This window comes from Mesocricetus auratus, unplaced genomic scaffold (assembly GCF_017639785.1).
Source record: "Mesocricetus auratus isolate SY011 unplaced genomic scaffold, BCM_Maur_2.0 Super-Scaffold_100047, whole genome shotgun sequence".
Lineage (NCBI taxonomy): Eukaryota > Metazoa > Chordata > Mammalia > Rodentia > Cricetidae > Mesocricetus > Mesocricetus auratus.
In genome coordinates this window covers 6859678-6872204 of record NW_024429224.1, presented here as the reverse complement: position 1 = coordinate 6872204, position 12527 = coordinate 6859678, and the positions used below count along the sequence as shown (strand labels likewise).

Genomic DNA, 12527 nt, shown 5'->3' with positions numbered 1-12527 from the left:
TTGAAAAGTATCTCCCGCTTTCTCTTCTAAGAGTTTCAGTGTGGTTGGATTTATGTTGAGGTCTTTGATCCATTTGGACTTAAGTTTTGTGCAAGGCGATAGACATGGATCTATCTGCAGTCTTCTGCATGCCAATACCCAGTTATGCCAGCACCATTTGTTGAAGATGCTTTCTTTATTCCATTGTATAGTTTTAGCTTCTTTGTCAAAAATCAAGTGTTCATAGGTGTTCATAGCAGCATTATTTGTAATAGCCATAACCTGGAAGCAACCTAGATGCCCATCAACTGAAGAGTGGATAGAGAAAATGTGGTACATTTACACAATGGAGTACTACTCAGCAGAAAAAAAAAAAACAATGGAATCTTGAAATTCGCAGGTAAATGGATGGCACTAGAAGAAACCATCCTGAGTGAGGTAAACCCAGTCACAAAAAGACAAACATGGTATGTACTCACTCATATATGGATTTTAGACATGGATCAGGATAGTGCCAGTCTGCACTTCCACTGACAGAGAGTCTGGGAAACAGGAAAGAACCTAAGAGAGATATGCATGGTACCCCAGAGAAGAGGAATGAGGCAAGATCTTCTGAACAGATTGGGAACACGGAGAGGGGTGGGGGGGAGTGGGAGATGGGAAGAAGAGAGGGAGAGAAGAGGAAGAGAGAGTAGGTCATGGCGGAACAGGAAGGTTGAGTGGGGGGGTAGAATAGGGGGAAGAGGGAATTATAGGTTAGAAGAGAGATCTGGCACCAGTGAGACCTCTAGTGATCTAAAGGGATGACACCAACTGGCAAGCTAAGCAACAGCGGAGAGACCTCCTCGAATGCCCATTCCTGATAATGAACTTGATGTCTATAACCATCTTAGAACCTTTATCCAGTGACTGATGGAAGCATATGCAAACACCCACAGTTAAACACTGAACTGAACCCATGGAACCCAGTGACAGAGAGAGAGGAGTGATGAGCAAAATGGCAAAGAATGGGCTGGCAAAACCAGCAGAGACAGCTGATCTGAACAGGGGAGAGCTCTTGGACCCCAGACCGACAGCTGGGAGGCCAGCATGGGACTGATCCAGAGCCCCTGAGTGTGAGAGTCAGTGAGGAGGCCTGGGCAACCTATGGGGCCCTGGGCAGTAGATCAGGGTTTATCCCTGGACTTTGTGTGTCCATAACACAAAGAGGGATGCTCTCAGCCTGGACTCTTAGGAGAGTGCCTGGACCCTGCCCTGAGTGAAACGACAGACATTAGATATCCCCTATGTGGAAGGAAGTGGCGATAGGGTGGGAGGCGGGGGGGGGACGGGACTGGGATTAACATGTGAAGCAAGCTATTTAAAATTAAAATAATAATAATAAAAAAAGAGGATACAGGGCATAAGAGTCAGAGTGTCCCACTTAATAACCATCAAAGGGATTCTGGGATACCCAGTGAGTTGCAGGTCTTAAAAACAACCAGTTCACGTGGACAGCTCAGAAGACTTCCTGGTAGCACAAGTGTGGCATGAGGAATGGTGTATGGAATGAAGTAAACAACTTTAGATCGCACATGAATCTAGGCAATAGATGGCTAGTTCGGTAAGGGACTTTTACATCTATCTATCTATCTATCTATCTATTTATTTATTTGTGTGCGTGTGTGTATGTGAGGGGCATGCATATGCCACCAAATACATATGGTCTACCATATGGGTTTCTGGGATTGAACTCGGGTCATCAGGCTCAGTTGAAGGTATCTTTACCTGTTGAGTCAACTCACTGTCCTGGACCTTTTTTAAAAAGAGAATTGGAATGACCAGGCAAACTATTCAAGAAAGCACAGAGTACTCCTGGTTTACCTCCTGACTGTTCAGTATTGCCTGCTTACACAATGTTAGTCATTAAGACCCTGAATACTCATTTAACAAAAGTGGTTGAACTATTGTGATGGGTTCTTGGAGGAAGGTGGGAAGAATCTAGAAAACTAAGCTAGTACGTATATACACTATCTAAAGTAGGTGGGCCAAGAAACTCTAGCAAACACCCATGGGTGGAATGGTGGCACAAACTTCAAGAAGAAACCACCAACCTGGAAGGGTTGCCTCTGGGGAGGGAGGGGGTGGAAAGGGCAGTGAGTGGAGAAACAGGGAGTATTACAGGTCTCAATAGTAAGCCTTTCAGTACTTGGTGACTTTTTAAATTAATGTGCATGAATTATGCTGATAAAAATTCTCTTCAGATTTAGGTCTTTAAAAATAGGGTTTGCTTATTCAGAAAACAGCAGCACTTACTTAACACATGTCTTAAACTTTTATTACAGGTAGAACCAGCAACTGCAGCCCTCGCATGAACTTTAGATCTCAGCATTTATAAGAAGCCTCAGGAAAAGGCCATCAGAACGACATGCAAGGATATCCAGCAGTTGCTTACCAAGAGCCAGGCATACACAGTGGTTATCCGTGCTCAGGGAACAAGGCAGGCAAGGGAGATGAAGAGGAAGCTCACAGCATGGGACAGCCAGAGGCTCAGGAGCTCAGTATGAAACTAGTGAGGCATAAAGCGGGGGCATTTAAAGGTAATTCTCACCTCTCTGGCTCCATAATATCAGTGGGGGGGTGTTACAAAGTCACAGCTCTAATGCCGAGTCTGCTGCGGTGGGAAAACTTGACTGTGAGACGGTCAAGTGGAAAAGTGTCAGGACATCGCCCACACCTGCCACTATTCCAACTCATCGTGAGGGTGCTTCTGGGTCTCACTTGGCAAATAGATCCTGAGAGGGCAGAGCGGTGCTGGCCCAGCTGCTCTCCTCCTGCCTTCCCTCCCCAGCCCCCGGCCCCCTCCTCACAGAAGGAACGGAGCTGAAATGCAATTACACAAAAGAGTAGAGAGAAAGATAACAGTGATGATGGGGAAGCCAGTTCCAGTAGAAGCTTCCAAGCATTCAATAATCCTCAGGTGATAATGCTAATAAAAACCAAGACTGTGGATTTCTGATAAGACACACAAGATCACAGTAGGCTGAACTATACTGAAAGGAAAATCCATGCTACTAACATCACTTATAGTTAGACAAGTAACTCCAGCATAAGTGAGCTGAACATGCCATGAAAGAGGCTAGGAAAGCAGGGAGGTAGGCACAGCTTTTCAGCAAAATTAGAAACTGGTGTGTTAAAAACAAAAGAAAGCTGACCACCACACTTAAGACAGGGACTACACACCAGAGCTATTTTATAAAACACCAACAAAATAGGCAAAAAACAGAAGCCTCTCCTGCACAGGCAGGCAGGAAGCAGGGTTACATATGATCACACTGAGACAAGTCCAAACCATTCTCACAACATGAACTCCCATTACAAGGTAAAAATGGAGTCCCGCATCACTCATTTTCACACTGGCAGTGATACCGCCGAAGAATGACAGACTCAGAAGGTACACATTAGAGCCAGGAGGGCCCCAGACATTGGAGTAATGTCCTGGACATAGACTGCCTTGTCATGCCCCCAGGGCCAAGTGTGCAGACCTGCTGTTAGACTCCTGAAAGCTTCTCCCCACTCTGGGAAAGTAGCTCAAATCTGGAGGCTAACTCCAGGGAGGGCAGAAGAAAAGTCCCTCCAGTTCCAACTTATGAGGACATTGGTATTGCATTCCTTTGCCTTGGGGGAAAAATAACATTTCCTCATACTTGAGTCTATTTTCAACAAAAAGTTTATTGCTCCAGACATGTTAAAACTGGCTCCATTGCCAGGTGGTGGTGGCGCACGCCTTTAGTCCCAGCACTTGGGAGGCAGAGGCAGACGGATCTCTGTGAGTTCAAGGACAGCCGTGAGCACATACACCCCAGGTGCAGCATCACCCGTGAGTACATACACATACACACCAGGTGCATCATCACCCGTGAGTACATACACATACACACCAGGTGCAGCATCACCCGTGAGTACATACACATACACACCAGGTGCATCATCACCCGTGAGTACATACACATACACACCAGGTGCAGCATCACCCGTGAGTACATACACCCCAGGTGCATCATCACCCGTGAGTACATACACATACACCCCAGGTGCATCATCACCCGTGAGTACATACACATACACACCAGTTGCATCATCACCCGTGAGTACATACACATACACACCAGGTGCAGCATCACCCGTGAGTACATACACATACACACCAGGTGCATCATTACCATAATGCTGGGGGTATTGAAATGAGCATTGTACAGAGACTCTAAAAGAGTGGCACAGCAGTCATATTAGAACACCCTGCTTTGGAGAAACAGCAAGATGTGGGGCCTCTGACCAAGCAAGGCAGGGACAGGGAGCAGGGAAAGACAAGAGGGACCAAAACTCTCTTTAACTAGGTGTCTAAACCGTAGGGCTGGGGGCGGGGATGTCACTCCAGCATGATGTGAGAACGGACTGGTAAAACCAGAAGCAAAGAGTTGATGGAGGTCCATGACAGTCCAGGTCATAAAAAGGGTCTGCCTTCAGAGATGGTGGCTTCTGCAGCCCATCTAAGAAGAGTCAAGAAGAGCTGAAAATAACGCTATGTGCTGGGCACAATTCTAACATTCTCTACTTTGATCCTCACCGTAAGAGGAAAGTTGAGGGCAGCTTCTAACTTAAGAGGCCACTTTCTCAGTTCCAGGATCTCTGGATTCTTCTGTGTAGCCTGGGTCCTCTCACACTTAGAAGCTGCATGCATTCAGACCTCAGCCACACAAGGTACAGGCTGGACGAGAATTATCGGCATCTTCCCTCACCTTGGGCCCTCTTGTTGTTCTGTTGGGCTAACATGACAACAGATGGCTGTAAGCAGCTTGTTTCTAGCACCACTGTGGTAGGGCCTGAAGCTGGAACTCACCCCTCAAGTCCTAGGCCCAGCTGCAAAGGCCTAGTCACACTGGATCAGCATAACAGGCCATGGTTCAGACTGAGAGTATGCTTTATTTTTAGCCCGTGGTGACTTCTCTTTGGCCTGCAGTGCGGTTCTGCTTTCTGGTGCGTTAACATAGCTATAGTTCATGCAGCACCGGTGTGCTCACAGGGTGTATGTAGCAGGAGACTCGGAAGAAGGGCCTTCTCCCTCATCAGCTCAGCTCTGCTTTCCCAAAGGGACAAAACAGTTTGTGAAGAGTGTCCCAGCACTCTCTCTCTCTTGAAGTCAACCGTCTGATTTCAGACACGAAGCGTATATGAGGTCAAAGGAACACACAGGCTGAGGGCTGGATGGAACAGACACTGCAGAGGGTCTGCGGTTCAGGAGAGAGGTCTGGGTTTGGATGACACAGGGGCAGCTGAAGCCCTCCAAGCTGGTACGCTCACCAAGGAAAGAAACAGCAAAGTGAGGACTAAGGCCAACCCTGTAGAACCTCCACAGCCACAACAGTCACCAAATGAGTCAGCTGTCAGAGAGTGGAGGGTGGTTCAGCCGGGGAGAAAGGCCTTTCAGACGTGGGAGACGGGCCGTGTGCCCGGCGCTGCAGCACCGTCAGGCAGATGCGGGCGAAACACCAGCTTCCCCAGAGACAATGTAGGACTTCTGAGAGCAGTTCCAGGCAGGCTGCTGCACAATGACAGGGGCTTTGACCATTTCTACCTTGGCCTTCCATCTCCTCCTCTGCCTCCCCCGGCTCAGCCTCCATCTAGACCAAGGCTCCAAGCCATCTGGGCCTGGCAGCCCAGGCTTCTTCCCCGCCTCCTCTACCATGTCACAGGGGAGCTGCCAACAGTGCTTCTAAAGACATGGGAGCAGCAGCACTTCCTGAGCTGTCTGCCGAGTGGCTTTGCAGGTGGAAGAACTGTCCTCTGCCGAGCATCACTCACTGAGCCCACCTCACTGGCGCTGGGAGAGTAAGAATGCGCCCCCCGTATAGGGGTGCCCTTCCAGGTCGCACCCTACAGACCAGGCCCCTGCCCAGCGGTGGTGACCTCCTCCAGGTCATGGATTTCAGCTTTCACTCTGCTGACACAAGGGAGTCGAACTCTGGACCAATTTAGTAGTAAAGAGAATCATCTGGGCATGTGCAGGGCAAGCAGAACCTGCGTGTGGCACATGGAATATCATAGGTGACTCCCCGATGCTTCACAAATCCCATGACCCAGATCTCTCAAGAATAAGCCAGCCTCTTCCCAGGATCATGCTGGTTATAAGAGATCTTGGCAGCTTCCTATCTGCTGGGGCTCAATCCCTGGGGTAGCCCCCTTCCTGCAGTCTCCTCCCTCAGCATTCTATCCACGGTACCTCTCAGGCCCTCTCCTCAGAACTTACTCTGTGTCACTGCTCTCTGACCCCCTGCCACACTCTATCCACTTAGTTCCTGGACTCTTCCCTCACCCACTAACTGGGCCCTAGTTTCTAGTCTTGATCTCCCTTTTTGTTTTTTAAAGATGTGTTTATTTTTATTCTTATGTGTATTGATGGTTTTGCCTGCATGTACGCCTATAAAGGTGCCAGATCCCCTGAAACTGGAGCTATAGACAGTTGTGAGCTGCCATGTGGGTGCTGGGTACTGAATCCAGGACCTCTGGAAGAGCAGTCAGTGCTCTTAACCACTGAGCCGTCTCTCCAGCCCTCCTTGGTCTCCATTTCTCCTGATTTGGTTTCTGCACATCAGTAGCAGTGATTAAAGAGCACAAAAAGCGAGAGTCAGTAGATTATGTCCATCTCCTGTTGCAAGCCGTTCTGTGCACTTAGAATGGTATTTGGTCTCTGTCCCAGGTTGAGCGCAGTCACATTGACCTGCGGGTCCCTTAATGACACCAAGTCCTTCTCCCTGTATGCCTGCATGCCCCTCACCCTCTATAGCTGCTCCTGCTTTCGTCATTCAAGCTTTGGCACAAAGGGCCTCATTCGGGGTCCTTCCCTGAGTGTCTGTGTAGAAGCTGAAGTCCTTCTCCATCCACACCTGCTACAGTCTGACTTTATTCCTGACTCACTACTCCTTGCTCATTATTCATGCATCCAACCAGTATCTCTTGATGGCTCTATGCCAGCCAGGAAGCACATGTTAATTTCCAAGAATAGAATGTATCTTCCCCAGATGACATGAAAACCACAAGCACAAAACCTGAGCCATGGCATGGAGGAGACATTCAATAGGGATGTGATCTGCAGAACAAATGGCAGCTACAAGGTGACTTCCTGTGTGCTCAGGAAATCAGAATTGGCTGGAACAGTTTCTTGCTCAGGCCTCACAGCTTTGAGTCGGCAGTATTCCAAAGTGGCCCCACCTCTGGAATAAATCAGTCATTGCTTGTGTTTTTCCAGGCTGACCATGACTCCCTGTTTATGGATCCAGCCACCATTTATTTAGATCCCGTGTGCTCAGCTCCAGTCAGTTCTTTCTGTGGGCAGGCTCAAAGGCTACCCTGGTCTAGCTATAGCATGACTGACCAGTACTAAAGGTCACCCACATAGTTTAGCCAGGCAGCAGGCTTCCTCCCACGCCTGGACACTGCCATCTTCCATTTAGGCTTACCAGATAGCCAGGGTTTCGATGCACTACCAAGGACAACACTCAGAGGCAAAACGTACTCAATGGGCCAGCCACATTTCTTGAGCCCAATTTGTAAGCAATGTGTAGCCCAACCTGTACTGGCCTGGAGTCATTACACGTTCCACCATCACAGGTGTCCACCCAGTGGGCAACCAGACTATAGGGTCCAGCAGGTACAGCTGTGTCCCATTGCTGTTGGCACTTACCAGCTCCGAGATCTTCAGCCACCCCTACTTCTAGAACCTTAGTTTCTTCTTTTGCAAAAACAAGGACTATGAAAGCAGATGTGTGGGGCTGTTGAAACCCCTTGTTTCTCTCTGTCCAATGGGCTCATAAAGTCTTAGTGGTCCCAGCTCAAGGGATATGAGAAGGAAGAAGCAACATTTCTAAGGCCAATCTCACGGCCAGACATCAACAACAAAAGAAGAATGCAATTAGGGACAAGAGAGTTCAGACAAGTGTGTGCTGGGTGGCACCAGAGACAGAAGAATGGCGGGGTAGCAGAGCACATGGCTCTGCTCTGGGTCATCCTTTCCATGGGGCCTGGGGAGAATGGCTCAGAGGAGGATGGGTTTGGGCCTCTCTGCTCACCAATGCTCTGTACCAAGGATTAACAAAGCAGCTGGGCGGCAGGAGCAGATCTAAAGCAAGACCAGGTAGCAGCTTTTCTAAGAATGAACCAGCCACTCCCTGCCCCAGTGACCTGGGGATCCTGAGGCTATAATCGACAGCGTGCACAGCCTTCTCTCCCTGACATTTCTATCCCTAGAATGTTGTGTCTTCCCACATTCTGCCTTGGCAAGTGGCCTTCCATAGCCAGGGAAGCAACCCGGCTGTCAGCCTGAGGTGCCGTGCGATGGTTTGTTAGAAAAGAGATGACTGCAGCCCCCAAGCGTCCTGATCATTGGTAGAATGGAACCGTAAGTTCCTTGCATTCTGTCAGCCACACACCCCAAGGTGGCAGACAGCAGTCCCAGGTGAGTGCTTGGTTCAAGTGTGGGGGCTCATTTTCATTACAACATATACCCAAAACTGCAGTGCAGGGCCCAGTCCAGTGAGCTGTGCTTGACAAACCACACAGTCCTAATGCTACTCTGACCTGACATTGTGCACAGCCCCTCTGGGATACACTGAAACATCACGGAGAATCCTGCTTGTCCCTGAGTAGGTCAATTTTCTGTGCAAGACCTAGAAATAGTCCCAGCTGTTCCTCAGCCCCTCCCAAGGACACCCCCCCCCCACCAAGTTATAGCATTGAATTGCTCACAATAAGGTCAAAGCACACAAGAAGATTTGAAGCTCAGCCCTCTGGGTGCCCACACGGCTCCCAGCAGCCCAAAAAGCAGTAGCAGCATCTCAATGATGGAAAAGTCATTTAAAAAAGAATCTCCAAAAATCTTCTGAAAAAGTCTCACTGCTCAGATGGCCTCAGAGCCACAGGGCTGGCAGCGACTGCTGAGATGGTAGCTTCCAAATTTGCTTTGCCCTCCAAAACCAGGGCTCATCTGCAATTCACCCAGAAGCCCCAGATGCAAGCAGACTGCTCTGGTGGAGGCTGGGTCATCTGTCTGGCACCTTCACTCCTCTCCTGCAGCTCCAGATGGCCCCTAAGACAACTCTAAGGACCAAAGGGGCCCCACAAAGCACTGACAGAAACCCAATACTCCAAGCCCACTGTCCAGAACAAAGGCTAGAAAGGTGGTCCAGGCTCTGAATGGCCTATGAACGAAAACCTGGAGTCCCAGAAGCTTCTCACATCACTCTGCTACAGTCAGGATCTGGCAACTGGAAGAAGCAAGGCTCATTTTAGATTGCCTACAGCATAACCCTTATGCATCTTAAAGGACTCTGAGTCAGTCAGGTGGGAAGCAGAGTCCCGGGGTTGGCAGAAGGAAGGTTGGAAACAAGTCGAAGAAACATGTCTAGAAATTCCATATAGTTCTGTCGGTTCTTGGGACATAAACAGGTCCTGGGAGGCCTGGGCTGTGCCCCTGTGAGAGCCTCTGGAGCAGGCAGGCCAGGAGGTAAACACTAACGAGCTATGGAAATAGCGATTACTTCTCCCACGTCAGGCACTGTGCCAGCTGAGGAGGATAAAGAGGTCTGAGATATTTTTAAAGTATTTTTACAGCAGAAAAACTTTCCTACAGACTCAATTATGTAACTATCAGACTCCACCTCTGAGCTGAAATTATCCAAGGCCTCAGGATGAAAAAAAAAGGGAGGGGAGTGAAAAAGGGAAGAAATAATCTTTCCTACATGAGGGCCACAGGTCTCTCCAGAGAACTTTGAGCTATATGGCCAGTGACCTAGGGCAGCTGCAAGCCATCAGTCCCCAGACCTTCTCAAGGGCAATTTGGAGACTGCCAGAGACAAAAAAAAAAAAAAAAAAAAAAAAAAACTGGCCAAGTCAAGGGCAGAAGTCACATGCTGTGCCCAGCCAGCATAGATAATGCCGATAAGTCCAGGAAGATCTGTTAAGGGCTTCCAAACCCAGCCACACGAGTGCCCTCCCCATTCCCTGGAACCCAAATGGAGCTGGGGTATTTGAGGCTGTGAAGATGCCCAGGGAATATCTCCTTAGTTCACAGTGCCTGTCCTTAGCAAAGCATACGGTTAGTGAGGGAAAGCCAGGGCTTAAGCCATGTAGACATTCAGCAAGGACAGGATGGCCAAAATCAAAGGGACAGCTGAGGGAGGTTAACTTACAGCCCAGGTTTTTGTCAGCCTGAAGATGGGAGCACTCTGTAATGCTGATACCACAGACATGAGAGAATGAAGGTTGTTGAGTTCTAGAAGTTTCTGGGGAAACAAAAAGATATGGAATACATTATTTTGCTGCCATAGACAACAGAACAAAAACATGGTTATGTGTTGCCAAATGTTGTCATATTTATGAAATTCAGTTATACTTAAAATATCTCACATAGAAAATATAGTTCTAAAAAGTTCATAGGAAACATAAGTTCTTTTCCTCCAGTTTTTTTCAGAAGGTGAGTCTCCATCTAAAAACCTTGCCAATTTTCATAGTCTGGAAGCAAGACTTGAAACTAGGTAATCAATCCCTTCATGTTTTTATAGCTGACCCTGAACAGGCTTCTGTGAGAAGACCCCAGGGTGCCAACAGCATCAGCAGCTTATTCAGTGCTTACCTTAACCTTGGATGGGAAAGAGGCCAGGGAAGATGTTATCAATCTGTGTAATGGCTCTCAGCTGGGAAGGCAAGGCTCAGGATTCCCAGGCCCTTGACCGTGAGCCTTTGAGACAGAGCCCAAATGAGTGAGGACATATGGTGTCACTTCAGTCTCAGGCAAGTTCTTTACCAGAGGGCCACACGGCAGTCAGGGCAGAACACTGTAATCTGTTCTCGTTTTTATGCTAGGCATACTTGCTGATGGGACGGGTCCTGCTCCTCACTCCTACTGGGCAGTGAAGCCTGGTCTAGCAAGAAGGCTGTATGGACACACTACCAGCTCCTTTTTCTTGTGTTTCTTTGGCAAGTTACCCAGGCCTTTTGCATTTCAGTGTCCCCAGACCTAAACTGAGGGTGGTGATTATGGTATCTGTGCCACCTGAGACACACACATGAACTGCCCAGCTGAACAAGTCTCTGTCTTCTCTATCTGGAAGGCTCGTCTCCACTCCCTCATTGGTTGTCTTGGGTACCGGTGGCCTCAGGTGGCCCTTCCTCTACCATGCCTTCCCTAGCCATGTTCTCAAACGCTCTGTGTCCCTATGTGTGTCCTGTGAGAGCATGGACAAAGTGTTATCCACCACCTGGCACCTGTATCTTGCGAAAAGCCTAGCACAGTAGACAAGATAAATAAATCAATAAAAGCCTTTGGGCCTGGACCCTACAGCTCTGCTCCTACTTGGAAACATGGCCCTGACCACACAAACTTAGCATTTCATTTCAGACATCTTGTTATTTCATTTCAGACTCTCTGGTTATTTCCTGTGTGTAAGAATAGATTCTCCCAGGGAGATTTCAGTTGAGCATCTGAATTGCTGTGCCTGCCACAGACTTTCCTCCCGGTATCATGGCCGCTAGGACATTATCTAACCTTTATCTTTTAGAGACTGGAAAACCAATGCTCAGGGAGGGAGAAGGCCTACCCAAGACACACATGGTATACTGCCAACATGACAATCCTCAGAAAGGGAGGTGGCAGAGGTTAAGGAGGGACCATTGGGACTCCTTGGGTGGGGACTATGCTCATTTCCAAACAGAAAGCCTATGAGGACGGAAGCCTGCCCAGCATCCTCTTCTGACCCAGCCTCAAGCAGCACAATAAACAGCACCATTCCCAAGTGGAGATTCCACAGGACAGTGACCTCTGCCCCTTAAAGAGTTGGAAACTGCTTGACCTTCTGGGGATGGGAGCCACAGCAGCCCCACTGAGAGTGTGTGTGCCTGAGAGTCAGGCTCTGCTGGCGGCTGGAGCCCTCAGCACGGCCACTGCGTCTCTCTTCACCACCCCCCCTTCCTGCCGGGCAAATGGAATGACAGCCTTCACCAATGAATCTGACCACACTGGCACGGCAGCTAACACACACTGCCTGGCACCAAAGCCTGGGTCCAGGGCAGCTTTGCTCGAGAATCATGATGGGAAGACAACACATGTGCACTTAAAGGAGCCATGAACTGGGCCAAGGACAGTCTGGCAGGCCCAGGTAGTGGGAGCGGGGTACTGCTCCTGAGCGTGTCAGGGTCCAGGAAAGCCATGGCGTGGCACAGCCTGACAGAAAGAGATGGTAAGAGAGGAAGGGAAAGGTAGAGCGGGCAAGCAGCAAGGACAGAGCCTATCAGAGGGGCAGCAGGGTCAAGCGGTCCAGGTCTTTGCTCAGAATGGGTGTGAGGGACCCTGATGATACAACTGTGTGGGACATGATTAGATCAAAGGCACTGCGGCTAACTACAGCCTAGCAGCGCCCAGCACTGGCAAGACCCAAAAGAGAATGGATGGATTCCAGGGGACCACTGGGCCACATGCAGAGACTGGAAATCCAAGCAGAAGAAATAATTGGCCACAG

The 12527-nt window shown here is 49.0% G+C and overlaps 1 protein-coding gene across 1 annotated transcript in view; it reads right to left on the bottom strand.

The window, feature by feature from the left end:
- Positions 1 to 12527, bottom strand: part of Ralgps1 (Ral GEF with PH domain and SH3 binding motif 1) — a gene marked incomplete in the record, with an annotated part of 230742 nt that overhangs the window by 133150 nt on the left and 85065 nt on the right. Inside the window, 1 exon segment of the mRNA XM_040735630.1 lies at positions 10203 to 10295. Within this exon segment, the coding sequence (XP_040591564.1) occupies positions 10203 to 10295 (93 nt within the window).